Source organism: Phaseolus vulgaris, chromosome 6, assembly GCF_051622355.1.
Source record: "Phaseolus vulgaris cultivar YP4 chromosome 6, ASM5162235v1, whole genome shotgun sequence".
NCBI classification, from domain to species: domain Eukaryota; kingdom Viridiplantae; phylum Streptophyta; class Magnoliopsida; order Fabales; family Fabaceae; genus Phaseolus; species Phaseolus vulgaris.
The window spans coordinates 37,561,817-37,580,623 of record NC_143503.1 but is presented as its reverse complement, the minus strand read 5'-3'; the positions used below and the strand labels follow the sequence as shown (position 1 = coordinate 37,580,623).

General features: G+C 32.9%; 3 protein-coding genes across 4 annotated transcripts; 2 read left to right on the top strand and 1 right to left on the bottom strand.

Annotated features, from left to right (window-relative positions):
- The first annotated feature begins 2,184 nt into the window (after positions 1–2,184).
- Positions 2,185–3,018, top strand: LOC137833603 (WEB family protein). The gene has a single exon (XM_068641942.2). The coding sequence runs from the start codon at positions 2,195–2,197 to the stop codon at positions 2,903–2,905; it is 711 nt and encodes a 236-aa protein (XP_068498043.1). The 5' UTR covers positions 2,185–2,194; the 3' UTR covers positions 2,906–3,018.
- Positions 3,019–3,916: 898 nt separating this feature from the next.
- LOC137832898 (nifU-like protein 2, chloroplastic) lies at positions 3,917–8,332 on the top strand. The gene is made up of 4 exons (XM_068641291.1): positions 3,917–4,246; positions 4,321–4,408; positions 6,563–6,870; positions 7,932–8,332. The coding sequence occupies exons 1-4, from the start codon at positions 4,163–4,165 to the stop codon at positions 8,118–8,120; spliced, it is 669 nt and encodes a 222-aa protein (XP_068497392.1). The 5' UTR covers positions 3,917–4,162; the 3' UTR covers positions 8,121–8,332.
- Positions 8,333–10,990: 2,658 nt separating this feature from the next.
- On the bottom strand, positions 10,991–18,317 carry LOC137832897 (Transducin/WD40 repeat-like superfamily protein). 2 transcript variants are annotated; one of them, XM_068641290.2, is made up of 18 exons: positions 18,085–18,317; positions 17,830–17,988; positions 17,648–17,731; positions 17,398–17,552; positions 15,807–15,924; positions 15,621–15,722; positions 15,372–15,528; positions 15,146–15,254; positions 14,972–15,074; positions 14,709–14,859; positions 14,494–14,626; positions 14,273–14,379; positions 13,955–14,025; positions 13,799–13,859; positions 13,042–13,269; positions 12,853–12,937; positions 12,064–12,242; positions 10,991–11,459 (listed from the first exon to the last, which is right to left on the bottom strand). In XM_068641290.2, exons 1-18 carry the CDS (start codon positions 18,193–18,195, stop codon positions 11,374–11,376), a joined length of 2,199 nt encoding a protein of 732 aa, XP_068497391.1. In that variant the 5' UTR covers positions 18,196–18,317; the 3' UTR covers positions 10,991–11,373. The 2 variants fall into 2 exon arrangements, with proteins under 2 accessions (XP_068497391.1, XP_090159257.1); XM_090303131.1 differs by having other exon boundaries at positions 17,648–17,746; positions 18,085–18,266.
- Between the last annotated feature and the right edge of the window lie 490 nt (positions 18,318–18,807).

Below are 18,807 nucleotides of genomic sequence, written 5' to 3'. Positions count from 1 at the left end.
ATTAAAGGACATGGATACCGGAGTTATAGAAAGATCATGATATTAATTGTGTCTTTTCTAATTCTTAGTTGTTTCTCTTTATAAGTGGATCACCTTTATTTTGTCTTTGTATGTTATGATTTCAGTATTGATTGATTGATTCTTTCTCTCTTTAGCTAGAGACCTAGATTGAGTGTACTGCTGGTATATATTTCGACTATTTGTTTTGATCTTAATATTCCTTTCTACTCTTTTGTTCATCTCTGTTTTGTTTTATAATAAATAATCAACACCGACTCCTCGTTATTTAAGCGTCATGTTACACACTTGACCAATTTTTAAAAACAAACAAAATTCATGTGACAACTTATTGTTTAAGATACGAGAGTTATAGGAGAAAAATAGTTGTTTCGAGAACTCTTTTGTTTAAGTCACATGTTATAACTTGGACTATGAAAACTATTGATTGAGTGATTATAACGTCTCTTAAGTGGCAATGTTCAATGCAAGTAATGAGTAATCACCGCTTGAGCGTTGTTCAAACAATGACTTAACAAACAAACAAAAAAATAAATAACAAACCAATAACAAATAAGCAAAATAATAAATAATAAAAAAACCAATAAAAAACTTTATATGATCTTATAACCATTTAAAAAAATAAAATTTGAATACTAACTTGCATATGACCTAATTCAAATTAAACGAAAAAATAGACCATTTAACTTGCATATGACTTCATTCAACATCTATTAATTCTAGTTATATTATAATTTCATATAACTTGTATCCATTCCAATACTTTTGAATCACATCATATGGAGGTAACATGTTGCAGAGCTACTCCCAAATATAAAAAATATAGATACTAAACTTATGCAGCTTTCAAAAATTTAACCTTAGGATTTATAAGTTTTCCAAATTCAAAAGAAAAAAGAAAAGAGATCAAATTTACTGTAGAAAAAATATAATTACTAAAAAAAATATTTTGATTGAAATATACCTTAATTATGTTATATAATGTGACTTAATCGAAATCCATGAACAAAAATTTGAATATCTATGAATGCATAATGTAGAGGAAATTTTTTTATCTACAAACTAAGATAGTAATTCAAACAAGCTCATTTCAAAGCACATTAGGAAAAATACTGTTCAAAATAAGTTGAATAGAAAGGATGATTGAAATATATAATTTGAAGAAGGATCCTTTTATCATTAAAGTGAAAATAATTGCTTTTAAAGAATTATATAGAAATTCTTTTAAGTTTACATATTGTTCTGTATTTTGAGCAAATAGATAAGAGTTCATATTTTTATATATTGAAATTAAATTCAGAAATAAATGTGAAGAGGATGGATTGGAAGATATATAAATTTTCAGAAAGCTCTAAAAATCCTTTGCTTAAAGAAAAAATTTAAATATTTTATTAAAAAAAATATTTGTTTTTAATATAAAATATTTGTTATGGAATGTTGTGAAGCAAGAAGAACATATCTTATAACAGAAAAGAAAATCACATCAACTTGAACTGAAAGGTGTTTGGTTGATCCATATACCATTTGTTTATGAATGACATGACCATAAGCTTAATTCTGATTTAGTTACTTCAAAGATTGGGTTAATCATTCAAAAGCATATATTCACCAACCCTATACAAACATAACACACCAGTAGAACATGAATTTAACCTACTTTCTCGTGAATTTAATCTACCTCAACTTCATAAAATTAGAGATTTACAATCACTTATATATTATGAAATGTCATAATGTTTAACTCGTGTGTGATCGTATTTTATGAGTGATCTGATAACAGCTCAATAACCTAACAAACAATAGGTTCGAAAGAATTCTAATATCATATTAAAAAGTGAATTTTAAACTAATTTGAACTCATAAAATCGACTTATGAAATGAAATTTACATCCACTTATATATTATGAAATATTGTAATATCTAGTCTAGTCGATCTAGTTCATCTGGATTCCAACAAAAGCAACAAGAATTTAAAAACCAAAACTTTATTTTTAAGGAGAGAAGAAAAAGAAAATGATATGATTTTTCTTGCATCAAAGATAGTTTGTTGGTGGTTAGTTTGGCAGTCATGTTCAAACACAACAACAGAAAACGTTGTATCTGTCTTAGGCTTAAAAAAAGGACATAAGATGATGGATGTGTTTCATGTTTCTGTTGTGAGCTAATTCCAATATCTATGAACACTGAAGTGGAAGCAAAGAAACAACAATGGACCCAACAAATCATCCTCAAATATTACTCACACCCTCTTCTCCAAATCCATCTTCCAACAATGGATTCCCATTTCACCTCCACCGTCGACACCTCTCGTCCCTTCTCCTCCGTCAAAGAAGCCGTCGCCATCTTCGGCCAACGCCTCCTCCTCGGAGAACTCTACTCTCCCAAGCCCTTCTCACCGGACACTCCACCCAAGACACCGTCTCCATCACCGTCTCCAATGAAGAAAACTCACCAAGACAATGGCAACCTCGTTGATGTGATAAAGAAGCTGGAGGCAGAGCTTGAGAAAACCAAGGTGGAGCTGAAGCTGCTCAAAGAAAGAGGCAGCGAAACAGAGGTGGCGCTGGCAACGCTCAACGCGCAGCTTCACAAAAACATGGCCAAGTTGGCTCAGGCTGAGGCGGCCGCCGCCGGGAAGGCGGCGGCTGCGACCCCGAGCAAGACGGTGAGGTTCGAGATCAGCGAAGATGGGAAGAACAGAGGAAAAACAGGGGAGTCGCAGAGCTTGGGCCACATTCTGAGTCTGGGAGAAAAGGACCATGTTTTTGGAAGCAAAAAAAAGAGGAAACAGAAACCTATCATCCCTCTTGTTGGGGATTTGTTCTTCTGGAGAAAATCATCTTCCACTACAAATCATCACAATCCTCTCTATGCTTCTCCTTTCTGATATCTATCTATGTCTTTCTTCCATTCTTCTTCTCTTTTCTGTTTCTACAAGTTCAGCTTCCTATGTATGTATCCACTTAAAATTAAGAAAATGATAATTTGAAAATTATTCAAGAGTGATGGATTATTTTGAAATTTTCTTTTTTACTCAACTGAAAGTATGGTATTGGGTTATTTCCAAAGTTTATTTCGTTTTTATTTTATTTTTTGATTGGTGTCTTGATTCATTGGTTTGTATATTTTCAATTAAAAACAAATTATCAATGGTAGGTTGGATGGTGATTCCTTCTGCTGTTTGTGAAGAGCTGTTATTGTTGTTTTTGTAGGTCTTTTAAGATGTATAAGGTTTTGACCACATATGAAATGGTGGTTCATATTTATTTATTATTTTTCGTTGATAAAAAAATAACTCGTAATATAATGGATTTAGAAATAAATATATATAATAAATTTATAATTAAATAATATGAATAAAAATATTAGAATAATAATGTTGAGAGAAGAGTTTCATCATTTGACATACTTTAATTTATTTCATAAAATAAATTCACATTTATTCGAAAGCTTGAGTCACTAGTAGTTAGAAGTTTTTCTTCAAACAACATCTTGTCGCACTTGCAATGGTTCCATAAAGTGAATTAATAGAACCTGAAGCAAATTCTGAACCCTCAAAATCAAAAGCTTATTCTACAGTGCGAAGATATGAGTTTGATACTACATACTGATTTTTTGTATAACTTATGGATTGTACTATAAGCGAATGAAAACACAATCACCATTGATAAAAAATACTATAAAATTTATCTCAACTATCAACATTCACCACAAGCCACCACAGACAACTACCATCACTTGAAAATAAAGAAAAATGCACCAAATTCTCCACCATACTGAAAATAATATTGTTGAAAGTAAAAAAAAATAAAAAATATGAAGGTGAAGGAAGAAGCTATGGAGGTGAAAGAAGAATTTACCATTATTATTGTTTTAAGTGGGCCGTAAAGTAACAGACAGAAAAGGATGGGCTTAGACAGGAGGCCCAAAAAGAAGGAAGCTGGATGAAGAGCCGTAACATATTTTAATTTTAATTTATTTAAAGAATGATATAAAATTATTTATTTGATGACAGAGAGAAACATTTGTGGAAGAAAGAGAAGAAATCAAAGAGGAAGAAGAAGAAATTGTGCTAGAAATTGTGAAGAAGAAGAAGAGATTGTGCAAGAAATTGTGAAGAAGAAGAAGAAGAGACACCACAAGGATGCAAGTTGTGGTGCTGAATACTCAATCCTGCTGCAGAGCCCCACAACTTCCTTCGTCTTCTCGTCCCTTCGTTTCCAACAAGGTTCTTCTTTTCTTCTTTCGATTGTTATTTTCGAATAACCCTCTTTTTTTCTAATGCAATTTTTTGTTTCGCAGGGAACCAGGTTCTTCGGTCGCCATGCATCTTTCAGGTTCATGCGTTCTTCTGTTCGGATTCATTTACCGCGCTCTACACGCACCCTTGGTTAATCTCTCTGAAATTCTGCACTTTTCTAGATTCTTCTAATTGAATTTGTCAGATTCAAAGCTCTGTAGTAGGAGGAATTACAATTGCTGACTTTCTAAATTTCAACGTAATACGCAAATGCTATTTAATCGTAGTAAGTTGAAAATGTAATGTATTTGGAGAAAATGAAAATACAAAATATTTTCGTGCCACCTTAGTTTGTCTGGTGCTGTAATAATACTCAACACATTAAAAGAAGAAGATGTAAAATACAATTGGATCGAATGATTTATGTTTTATTGATTTGCTCGTTTAATTGAGCTGGAAAGTAATTGCATATCATAATATCCCATGTTTTTAAGCATAAATATTAATAAATTATGATCTTATGTTCAACAACTAAAAAATTCAAATAATTGAATATAAAAGCAAATTGAATAAAGGATATCTATCTTTTGGGAGAGCATTTGTTAAAATGTCTGTACTTTAATCTTTAGTTTTGCTGTAAAGTAATTTGACTTCATCTTCTCTTTGTGCTTCTCTTAAAAAAGAAACTTGGTTCCTGAAATGCTTAGTCTTACCATGCCATTGAAAACAGGATTTTTTGAAATGGAAATGGTCGCTTGATTATGTAGGAATATGTGTAGGTTTCTTTTGTTCCATATGTAAATTAGCAAGTATATGCCTTAATCAAATAGCTTGATTCACAACTGCATTGGCTGCCACATATTCTGCCTCCGCTGTACTTTGAGCCACAATGTCTTGTTTCTTTGAACACCATGTGAATATACATGTACCAAAGCCAAAACAATAACCCAGTGTGCTTTTCATGTCATGAACAGAGTCAACCCAGTCACTATCAGAATATCCTTGAAATTGAAAATTTTGAGAGTTAGTGAACTCAATGCCATAATTTATAGTTCCCTTAACATATCCCACAATTCTGGAAACATGATATCATGTCTTGTTGCAGTAAGATACATTAGGCAACCAATTATATTTTTGTAATGATATTCATCTACCTTTCAGCTCCATTATCTCTGCTCAATTTTTCATGTTGGTTCATTGGTGTATCAATGCTTTTGCAATTCTCCATGTAAAACTTCTTCAATTTCTTTTGCATATTTTTTTGACATATCAAGACTCCGTATTTTTCTTGTTTTATCTTCATTCCCAGAAAAAATGACATTAAACCAAGATCTGTCATCTCAGACATTTGGAGCATTTTACCTTTGAACTCCATCATTAGTTTTTCATTAGAGCCTGGCACAAAGAGGTCATCAACATAAATAGAAACTATAATTAATTCACCTGTCATTTTCACATATAATGTAGCTTCACCTGGACTTTTATGAACAGTTTTTACATCTGGAAAGGGCCTCCTGTGAAGTTGCACTTTATTTGCTATACTCTTCATCTGATAAACATAGCTTTTAATTGTTTCTGTCTCCTTCATGCTCTACATCTTGAATTCTTTAGCCAAGTTAAGCACTTGCATGCCTTTGCTTCTTTCACAGAGGAGGATTCTTTCTTGAGATAATCTCAAATCTCTTTGAAATTCATAATTCTTCTAAAAATAAATTTTGACATAGAAGAAACAAGACAATTTTTTTCCTTTTCCTTTTTTGTCTTCCTCTCCTTATGACATTTCATTTGAGCCACGGTTGGATTTTCGGGAAACTCAAGAACATCTTAATTTTTTTCTACTGCCTCGCAAAGATCCAATGCTTCAATATGTCTGATCATCCTTGTAGCTCATAACTCATATCCCTCCATTGGTATTTCTCTCAGCTCACACATCCGTGAGAGAAAGAGGATCTTGATACCAATTTGTTGCTGAAATAACACTCAATAAATTAAAAGATGTATAATATAATTGGAGAAAATGATTTATACTTTATTGATTTGCTCATTTAATAGAGCAGGAAAGTAACTGCATATCATAATATCCCACATTTTTTTACATAAATATTGGTAAATTATGATCAGATCTTCAATAACTAAAACATCTACACAATTAAATATAAAAACAAATTGAATAAAAAACATCTATGTTGCAGTTATTCTAGGCACAGTCTCAACAGCTTCCTTTAATTTCAAATTCAGCTTCAGACTTTTTGTTTATATGACAATTGGGAAACCGAATCTCATGTTAATTTTATGCTTGAGCAGTAAAATGTGTTGCTACTCCGAATCCAGCAGTGGAGCTTCCATTAACGGCTGAAAATGTAGAAAGTGTATTGGATGAAATTCGACCGTATCTCATTGCAGATGGTGGAAATGTGGCTTTACATGAAATTGATGGCAATGTTGTGCGGTTGAAACTACAGGGAGCATGTGGTTCTTGTCCGAGTTCTGTTACAACAATGAAAATGGGCATTGAGCGTCGATTAATGGAGAAGATCCCTGAAATAGTGGCAGTTGAACCAATAGCTGATGAAGAAACTGGTCTTGAGCTTAATGAAGAAAACATAGAAAAGGTTAGTTCTGTGTTCTATGAAGATTATATATATACTTCACTGGTTCTCCTGGATTATTCATATTTCAAATGATTTCTTTGTTGTTTGTTGAGAAAACTTGAAGAATATTTTATTTTCTCAAATGGCTACACACAAGTACAGGTGTGCTCATACAGCAAGGGACTTGCGAGGGAAACAGTACATCGTAGAGGATATGAATATGCAAATAGTGATTGAGTGGGACCTATTTGAACAAAAAAAATCACCCAAGGGGGATAAAATTGTATAGTTTTTTTTTTTATGTTTCTTGGGATTTCTTCGAAACAATACAGCTGGTATACAAATCTAACAAAAAATAAATGAATAATAAATGTTGGTAACTAATATAAATTACACTGTAAACACGTTAGAGATGGAAATCATCTGTGGAATTCAAACCATATGGGAAAAAGTTACATTTCTCGTGAAGAATGCTTTAGCTATTTGTTGATAAGTTTAGTAAAAATTTACACACATCAAGACCTTCCAAGCAAAAGGTGGTTTAGCTAGAAACCAAACCCCCCTCCTGTGACTCCCGTCAATTTGATACAAAATCAATTGTACATGGAATGGAAGTCTTTACCTTAGATGTTGCTCAATTCTGTACACTGTTTATTTGATGGAAAGAGATTTCTGTTTAACTACTAGCTGTTAAAAGGAGGTTTAGGCCTCAATATCAAGCTCTGAATTTCAGTATAAGAAAGATGCTTTATCCCGCTAGGTTGTTAAACCGTTACATGTTGTTTTTCGTATCTTATATGCATAGGATTGTGGTTATTGAGACTGGTCTAAGATCATAGTAAGCTTATGTTTCTTTTCGTTGGTTGTATTGAAAGTGCTGTATATCTGTCAATACCTGACATTCTTATTTACTGATTGTAAGAAATGGGACAAAAGAACTTTATTCTATCTTTTTAAGTCATTGTATGAAAAATAATGTCATTATATATGAAGCAAGACTGTTAAATGAATCATGTAATTTCTGTAACATTAGGATGAAGTGAAATGTTCGAAGAATTTAATGTTTTTATTTACTGGTTCAGGTTCTTGAGGAAATAAGGCCCTACTTGGTAGGGGCTGCTGATGGAACTCTTGAATTGGTGGCCATTGATGAGCCAATAGTAAAGGTCAGAATCACAGGCCCCGCTGCTAGTGTCATGACCGTGCGTGTAGCTGTTACACAGAAATTGCGAGAAAAAATACCTGTCATAGCAGCTGTTCAGCTTTTATGATAGTTTAGTTCCAAAGAAGAATAGAACTACCATGGCATTCTTGTAATTTTTCATGTACAACACTAACACAAATAAAGTGTTACATGTGATGTATAGTATATGTTGTCAAATGTTTTTTTACTATGAAAATCGATATTCACACGCTTTTACAGTGGATGAAGGTTCTGCTATTGTAATCAAACTATAGTTTAATTTATTTGTTATGTTTCTAACTAATGTTTTAAATCGTGATATTTTTGTACTTCCATTAACCAGGTTTTCAATCAAACAATTTTATTTTTTTTAATAAAAACTTTCATATTAAACATTCAAACAAACAATATTTTACTCTTTCAAATATATATTTTCTTTTAAACAATAAAGTGGCTGAATATATATATTTTTCTAATATTGTCCACAGTGTAGTTTCTTTGATAAGAGAGAAAGAGGTGAAATGAAAATAAATGAAAAAACAGAGTTGTTAGATTGAACAGAGATGAGAAGGTAAATAAGTAGAAATAAATGAGAAATAGTATTTAATTTATCATTTTTTTTTTCAAATTATTTCTCTTTTCACTTTCCATCAACCATCTTTTTTTTTTCATCCATCCTCCTAGTTAAGTAAAATGAAGTGTTAAGTGGTCCTGATTCAAAATGTGCATTCAGCTGATTAGACAGTTCATAACTCTCAATTTCATTGTGTCTTAAACTTCAAATCCACGTTTCAATTGTGAAAAATGAATCAATGTTGTTCAAATTCACGTTTCAATTGTCACTTGGTTCTATACATTTTAATTTTTCCAAAATACCCTTCATTTCGTAAATGAAAATCTAAAATTTAAAATTGAAAAAAATACTTTTTTTAAAAAAAAGCAAATGCAAAATAGATTATTGAACAAAAATCAAAATTTCATTCCAGTAAATAATTTTGGAATGAAAAAAATACGTTCCAAAAGAAAATCTGAAAACATATTCAGAAAAAATAACTTCCGAATACATTATTTTTATTTAAAATTAAGGATATTTTTGTGGATACAAATACTTTTGCCCTCATTTCTCAATGTGTCGGTTCTTAATTTACAATAACAAAAAATGTGTGTCTTCTATGATTCTTCAAACTTGTCCCAAGGTTGGATGGAAGTTGGGGATTTTACCTTTATTGAAAGCATTGTGTTGCTTTTTAGCCATGGGAGTATAACATCACTACCTCTTAAGCTTCACTTTTGGCTCCATTACCAACCTATCAATCACAGATGCAATTAAGGCTCATTCTCCCTGCAACATATCTTCAAATCGGCACCCAACATACTCAAGAAAAATATTCATATTGTCTTTAATAATTTTTTTTTTTTATTTTCCAAATATTTAAATTCGTAAGTCAAATCACAAAATTTCAAATACAAAGTCCACAACTAATGTTACTTATGGATTTCATCATCCGGAAATTTATCTGGACAACATAAATGACCTTCCAGATATAAGATTCGTAAGCAAATATAAATGAATTTCAGGTCTCGATCTTTAACACCATTTATTGCACATAATTCTCAATATGAAAATCCAGAATTCTTAACTTCATTATGAATATAACCATCCAGAAACTTAAATAAAATATGAAAATTACCTTATGGAGAATATACATTCACTTTCATATTTTTGTATCCGTAAACAAAAATGAAGCCAATATTGAGTTTTAAATTGTGTTAGGCGCATATCTTAAATGATATGGTGAGGGGAGAAATTGCCTGCAATTAAGGTTAATGATAAAGGTTCGCTCAACAAATGGGCCTTCAAGAACTTTTAAGTCATTGATGTTCCACCCATCTTGATGGTTAAATCTCCATCTTGCTTTTTTAGTAATTCTACATCAAGAAAATTTTGTATTGAAGATTTTCCCTTTAAAAAGAACCAATGGTCAATTTATAATAACAAAAAAGATTTTCCCCTATTATATTTAATCAACCCTCCAACCAACAAACTAATCCATTGATATTCTAATTATCTTCATGAACTCCGTATATCCTAACACATTACTTCTATTTTAATGCAATGTTGATCAGGCTACCACTGAGAAATGAAGAATGCACATGCATAATAATCGAGTTACACCTTACTCCTTCAGATTACTCGATTCTAAAATAAATTTTAGTTAATCCCCCATTTTTCATAAGCAAAATTGTGAATTTTCTTCATTCAGAACAATCATTTGATATAATGCTGTCATTGAACTTTGTTAACACGATGTAAAACTTTACGCAAAGAAGAGTAAGAAGCCCCCTTTGGCAACGTGAATGTTAAATACAAAAATACAAGCATGATTACTAGAGCAATTACTGCAACGCAATTTTAAAGAAAATTACGCAGAGCTTAAGCAATAAAATAAATTTAGTAGTGGCCTCATTTCTTATGTTGGCTGTTTCTCCCTGCACCCCCAAATGACTTCCTACACCGATCATTTTCAGAAAAGACTATTTTAACCCTTTTAAAAATGTCTTCCGGATTTCTCTTTTCAGAACCTATTTTCTAAAAAAAATTATGAATTCCAGATTTACCATTTCAAAAATTAAAAAAATATGTTCTGAACAAAATATTCTGAAATAATTTTTTGACTCCCAGATTTCCTATTCCAAAACACAAACACATTTTACCCCTTATTCTGGTATTGCATAGAATGTACAGGTGCAGGAAGAAAAATGTAGGGATGCAGAAAGAAAGAAAAATGTAAGGATATAAGAAGAAAAAATATAGGGGTGCAAGAAGAAAAATGTCCGGGTGCAGGAAGAAATACCCTCTCATGTTTCATAAGACGGAAATAATTGGGCTCATTTCTTTTGCGAGAAGTCTCACTACACCGTCGAAACTGCAAACTGAGTAATTGACATTTTCTTAAGTACACAAACTGTAAACAGCATTACTCGATGTTTTTTTTAACTATAATACAACCAAACAGAATGCCATATTCAATCCCCCTAAAATTTTGGAATAATTGGTTTCTCATGCCTAACATGTTACATCAAAATTGCAGTTCTATTCCAACCGCGAGAGGTTTTTGTGGATATGAATTCCAGGAGTGATATTTCGGCTAAAAATTTTAGAAAGACAAATAGATGTGTGGAAAACAAAAACAGTCCAAAAAAAAAAGCAATAAACTCACTACTCGGGTGCCCTTCATTTTGCCTTGTAGTGCTTTCTATTTAAGAAATGAGGAACAAAATTGGTCGCCACCATCCTAGATTTTATCCGCCAATCACACGCCTGTATTTCCGTATTTATATTAATGACAATAAAGTTTGATCAGTTTATCAGCACCAGCTGTAAATAACCATGGCTGTCTAGGGTGAAATTTACAGTCCAGTATCCCTGCAATGCAGACAACTTCCAAGTAAGATGAAGAAGTATTTAGCATGTATGTAATTATTGAATGCATTGTCAGATAAGAATATGTACAATGGGCAACCATCAACCACACACTCAGGGTTGGTTTATCAAATAATGGCAACCATGTCAACAAATTACATCTACAAAGACCATATGACGTAAAGGTGAAAACTAAGGCCAATCAATTGGTTGGTTGGATGAATCATTCAGAGAATGTTTATTTTTATTTTTTGCTGCCTAGCTAATGAATCAATCATCTAGAACCAAAGCAGCAAGTAGTATCACGATAATCCCATTTATATGTAGACAAGACCATGCCATTATAAAAAATCCTATATTTTGGATATTTTGATCCTCCTACCAAGTACTATCCTAATCTGATTTTATAGTTTTCAAATGCTTGCCTTGTTTTTTTCCCTTCCTATACAAGGCTACAACATCTTGGCTCCTTTGATCGTACTATCCTAAACTGATTTGATAGTTAAAACACTTGACCCGTATTTTTAAAGTTGGTCTGAACTTTTAAAAAATAATTTGGACCTAAAATTTATTAACATAAAAATATCATAAATAGCCAAAGTCTCACCTCTCCCATTTGAACTGGTATGACCACGGAGAATTTCCAAAGGAACAATAAGGGGATTTTGATTCAGATCAGAATAAACCATTCCATGAAAAACATATGCAGTGCAGTCATCTGAACATGAAGCAAATAAGGGATACGAGCGGTGAAAGATGACATTGTTGATGTCTTTTGGGTGACACCTGAAACAATAAAATTATTAAAACTGATCTGTGTATAGACATTAAAACAGAAAATGAGGTTTCTTACCAAATTATTTACAAATAACTAAAAGCTCATTAACCAATACAAAAATAACCCATAGTTCTGTTTATGTTCTCTACACCCTGTTAGTTTAGTTTTTCAAATAATGAGATTTTGAACCTATATACATGAATTGGCCTTGCTAACACAAAGTGAACTCATCATGTTGTAATAAATTTAAAAGTTCAAACAATAACTTTAACAATTTAACAGGAAATTATATTTTAAACTCAAATAATGAGGGTGCAGGAGCTATTACCATAATATAACATCAACATAAGTTGACATTCACTTCCTTAGCTAATTTTCTAATCTGTTATCACACAAATTGGTAACCAAAGTATAGTTTAAAATACAAATAGAACTTCCCACAGGTCAATCAACTTCTTACTGTTTCTACCTAAGGTAAATTATTTCCTCCATTCAGAAAGCTCTATAGTTCGTACTATATAAAAAGTTGTGCATTAGCAAGCAGAGAGCTACTCTGGCAAAAAAAAAATGTAACGAGTTTGCATTGCCTTCAATTAGCAGATAAAAAAAAATACTTACTTAAGAATTTTATATGGTTTCGATGAAAGGTCCATGTCAAACCAACACATCTTGCCCTCTTTGCTACCCACAATTAAATTATCACCTGCATGAAATGCATACAGATAAACAATTATGATATGTAATTTTCTGCATTTTATGAGTAGAAGAGGAAGTGATTACAATATAATTTTATAACAATAATCATACCTCCCGGATGAACTGCAATAGATGAGGCTTCACGAAGCCCAGTATCAAGCTTTTTTATGACCTTAGTCTTTAATAAATCATACACACGGACACTCTTTTTTGTACAAACAAAAAAGATGGAACGGGATGGATGGAAAGTTGACCTAACAGCAAGTCCACGTAACTTGAAAGGAAGTTTTTGTGTAAGCTTCTTGGATAACTGGTGTATCAAAACTGCTCTGGACTCACGTAAGGAAATTGTCAAGGAAAAAACCAACCAACCCTTAGTTTAGTATATTTATATCCCTATAAATTTCATTTCATTCACTCAAGGAAATAAATCAGCTAAAAAGTTGGTAATCAATAGTTGAGTACAGTTTGTTTCCAGTAAGTTCCACAGATAAAGAACACACATACTAAACACAGCCATTAATGATACATGGCATGCAACAGGTGGGATAACATGACAAATAGCACCTCAAGTCTAAAAGGTTATATGTGTGCTAATTGAAGTCAAAAGCCAGCCATGCCTTGTGCTGTGTTGAACAAAATAAGATTACCATCAAGATATATTGCACTAATATGTGTAATGCAAGCACGTGCACATTTATGTGCATACCCCCAAAAATAAAAAAGTCAACAGTATAACAAAAATATAAATAAAGAAAAAATCATAAGCAATCATCACCAGAGACATGTGGCCATTGTTGTAAAGCAAAAAACCAATGAAAAATGAGGTATGCATAAATAGCTCATAGGAAACACTTAAAAAGGATATCTGTTGGCATCACTGTTGAAAAGTAGTCGCCTTTCCGGTGCCATTCTACAGCAGTAACAGTCTGCAAAAACAAATCTACAAATGTTTAATCGAACTACTACAGAAAGTCAATCAACAAGCAAACCAAAATGGAAATGGAGACAGACTTGAAAATACCTTGAAGTGCCTTAACCTTAAACCCATATGTTTGTCATCTTTAAGCCAGCTTACACTAGGTGCTTTATCACCTGCAAACTCGGGCATGATTAGAAAATAAAAATAAATAAAAACCACCAGTATGGGACATAAAACATTATAAGCATTGATATAAATAACAAATCAACATTGACCCAAGTGAGGTTTAAATTTTAAGCTGATCTCCCCTTTCAATTAAAAGTTCAGTCGGGGTTCAAAGGCCAACTTGAGAGTTTGGATCTCTTGGAGCCTTCTATTGAATGTTTAGATTAAAACCAAATAAGTGACAACAGCACTGACCAGAGTCATCTGATGCTGTTGATGAGTCAATCCAGAGAAGCTCCTTAATCCGGTTCTGCAATTCTTCATCCCCCAAACAGGTGTTCAGTAGAAGTACATCTTGTCCCCTAAATAAAATATTTACCATTGATTTATTTTCACAATCAAGGCGTATATAAAAATTAAGAATTTTCTAGAACAAAAAGTATATGAATCTTAATAGCCAATGAAATCAGACTTACACAGAAACAGCTAGAATATGCATATCAGGCAGAGGATTCCAGGAAACACAGCTAACAGCTTCACCAACGTCCCACTGCCTAAGACATCTGCCAGTTTCAACCTCCCAGACACGGACAGTTCCATCACTTGAACCTGAGCAGAAAGCAGAAAAATGAGAGACCCATCTTCATCCCTCCTTAATTGAGACAGCAATATATATCATCAACATTCATACCTGAAGCCATCCATTGCCCTGAAGCTTCGACGGAAATTGATGTAACAGCATCTTCATGGCCTTTATACTCAATATAGCATGTTGTAGGATAAGGCTTGAGCTCCTTTCGACTCGGAAGCTTCGGCTTTAAAGCTTCAGGATCAATATTAAGCTAAAACACAAAGAAAAGAAACAGTGAACGAATTATACCAATTATACTATACACAGACTCGCAGCAAAAAATAAAATCAGTAAATTAATTCTTTGACAGATATTTCACTCACGCGTTTCTTCCGAACTCGAGGGCACAAGTACAGGTCCAAACAACGTTCAAAGGATTCCTTCATAGCATTCTCATATGCAGGGATGCTCCTCATGGATGTAAACCTGACCAAAGTTACATTTATTAGCTCAATACTTTAGAAAGGAGGGAGAACGTTTGCCCTGAGACAAAGTACCTTTTTGGAATAAACTTGGGACGGTCTTCCTCAAACATCAATTGATAAGAATTTATCTCTTCTTGGGTTGGAATGTACTCTAAAGGCGGATTGTAAGACTCATCATGGCCTACAAAAGGAAGAGAAGTTATATTATCAACCATGAAGATACACCAAAATCAGAAGCAAAACAAATATTATATATTCATAGATTTTGGAACTCAAAAATGAAAGTCAAGGTTAATACCCGGTAATTTCTGCTTTGGGGCAGGAATGTAAGCCAAGTGATTTGATTTTTCTGTTGAACCAGAATCATCTCCCCACAAGAGATATGGACCATCTTCCTCTTTTGGTTTGTCAAAAGTAATTGTTCCCTTACGAATTGCTCTAACATACTCTACAACCTGTACAATCATGGAAGTTTAAGAGTGATAAGAAAATGCATTTCATTGTCTAGACAGAATTTTTTCACACTAGCTAACAAAGGAATTATTACCTTTTTAGCTTCCCATTTTGAAGGAATAAACCTTCTTTTTGGTTCAGGAGCATTAGACAATGGATGCTTGGAATCTTCCCATTTATACCAGTCAACATAATCCTGGATATTACATTGGAGAGATGAAATTAGGAACAAAACTGTGCACATTAAAGGATTAAAATAAGACGGAAACTTAACACTTACCGGATACGGATCAAAGTCAGAATGTGGTGCCTGATTCTTGAGCAGTCTACGGACAAGTTTGATTTCATCTTTTGTCAGCTCAACTACCTCATCATTGTACTCATCATAGATCTTCCGCCTTAAATGTTTAAGAATGTAGACAAATCAAATATGCCTTCTAAAAGGAAAGTAATATTAATAAACTAGAAAAGTTCAACACCAAGTGCCCAATATAGAAAAAATTAAAAAAATTAAACACAGAAAAAGTTTCTGGTTCTTAAACTATATGTCCTGATCATGAGAATTGCTGTTTGATTGAACTCTTTACAGAAATGATGACAAGACTTTTCCATGGGTAAGATTGGCTAAAAAACCAAATGCCACCTTTATGATCTGTGCAAAATCAACAGCACGGTGAGGCCGCTCAATTGTCAATCCAAAGTGATAGTTTTACCTTGAGATGCTTTGCTATGAATCTACCCCTGCCTCTCAGGTCATTGAACTAACCCCCAAGTGATCAACTGTTCTAACAGGAGCCCTGCCTCTATCAGTTATATCAACTGGGCTGTCAACTAGTTAGTTAACACTTAAGGAATTTAAATGTGTATTTGGGAATTTCATCCTAAATATGGATTTGACTTTATCTTTTGAACTTGCTAGATCTTTAGATTTCCAGTAGCTTCAATTAGATTTAGTTTGTGTTTTATCTTATCAGATTCATAAGAATCTGTTAGTCTGTACATAACATGTCATTGTGAGCCTTGATCAATGCTTTGGCATTAGAATTATTAGAAAGTGATTTGTATGATGAGGTTTGCAGACATTTATATACTATGTCATATCTCTAATTGACGTGGTATATTCAATAGACTCCCTCATGTCGACTGAACATCAGTGGAACTCGATATCTATAGGTGGCACAACATGCTCAATAAAACTTGCTAGGATAGGCTAGGATATTAACATCTTATGAAAGTGGATAAAATGTGATTTGCACTCGTTTATATATTAGAATTTGGTCATATATAATTGATGTAGAATCTCCAGCAAGAATAATAACAGTAGTAATAATAATAACTCCAAATAAACATCAAAGATTTGTGTTAGAGGATATCTCCATTCCAAAGAAGCACTCTAGGTTATTATTCAGGACCACTTCCTCATAGATGTTTAAACTACCTTATGCAGGATTCTAGCTATCTTTTCACTTTTAGTCTTTGTTAGACATATTTAGTGTGCATTTGGTTGAACCCATTTTGAAGAAATGATTGGCTATTTTCCCCAGCTTCATATGAGAGTTCTTCACTATTTATTATATTCAAAATTATCCAGTTTACCTTCTTTTATGTATAGTAAACTGTTCTGCTCAGGAGAATCGGGATTAAAAACTAAGAGTGCTTGTTCAAATTTTAGCCTTTAACATACTACAAAGGATACCAAATGTAACAACTCAAAGAAAATATGATATATACTGAGTAACATACTCTCTGCGTGTACTGAGTAAATGGATGGAATGTTGAGTGTAGGTGTTTACAAGCATTATGAGAAGAAAAGAATACAATAATGGAAATTGAAATGAAGGAAATAAGTAGCGCAGACATATGAAACTAACCAGTTCTTAGAATCGTCAACATTTGCAAGAAATGAATCTAACTTGTCTTGCTTTTCCTTTTTCTTAATCTTCTTGCCCTTTATGTCGTATCCAATATGAGGTTCATCCGCGTACCACTTCAAAGGTACATCTCCGATAGTGTTTCGAGGAGCCACCTACGAAAGAGAAGAGACAGGAACGATGTAAGCATAACTCACCTTCATAGAATGAAGCAAAATCGCCTGTTTTAGAAGACAGTGAAGGTGATCACCTCATCCTCGGAGGAGTCACTCTCAGCTCCTTGCTGATGGAGGTCAGAGCCCTCACTTCCACTGCCTTCACCATTGACAATGTCCTGCAAAGATTTCTTCTACTCATATTACCTACGGTAACAACAACAATACAGCCTTCTAGCAAAGCATGCTAGGTTATTAAGAACAAAAGGTAGTTTACCTCGTCAAGAGAAGATTCAGTTTCTGCAGCTTCTAAAGACTCAGTTTCTGCAGCTTCTAAATCGCTGGAGCTACCATTCTCAGGGGAAGCGTCCTCCAATTCTGATTCAGATAGAGAATCGAGCGAGACAGAAGATTCGTCGTCATCTGCAGAAGAGTCCTACAACCAGAACACGCAAGAACGCGTATCGCATTAGTACATAGTCACAGTTACACAAAGTTGTTGTATGAATTCAGAATCTGTTATGGATAGTACCTCGTAGTCAGAGTCGGAATCAGATACTGATGGCGAAGGAACCTTCTCGAATGGAATTGGAGCTTCTTCGGGAAGGTCATTTTTCGGCATGGTTTTCTTCTTCCCCTTCATTTTGAAAGGTAGAGAGGAGTTAGGGTTTTGGGTGGAGGAGGGAAAGGGTTTTACGGTTGTTTACTCTACCAGCCGCAATTTAATTTCTCACACTTTCCGCTTCTTTGTTAGGCCCAATCTTCAAAAACTCTTTGCGTCAAAAAAAAAAAAACTGTGCCTAATAAGGAGTATATAAATTAATTAAATTATAAATCCTTTTTCTTATAAGCAAATCAATTTATAAATCTGGACTTTAAATTGTAAAAATAAATTCATATAAATATTAAATTACACAATTTTTTGGCATTTAATTTTAATTATTTATTATAATGTTTAATGTTAATACCTTAATCACCTTAATGTTTTATGAAATTATATGAATTTTCCATTTTCCTACACTTTTTCACGCAATTATCAGATCGATATCTTTAATAATAATATATAAAGAGATTCTACATATTTTATATTCTTATTTATCCTTAATTATATTTTTTAATTTTTTTAAAAACTACATTATAAATAATATATAATGAAAAAAATCATTTTAGTGTGTATATTACATGTTCATATTTTACATATTAAAATTATAACGTCTATAAAATATATAAAAGGATATACATGTAATATTCCCAT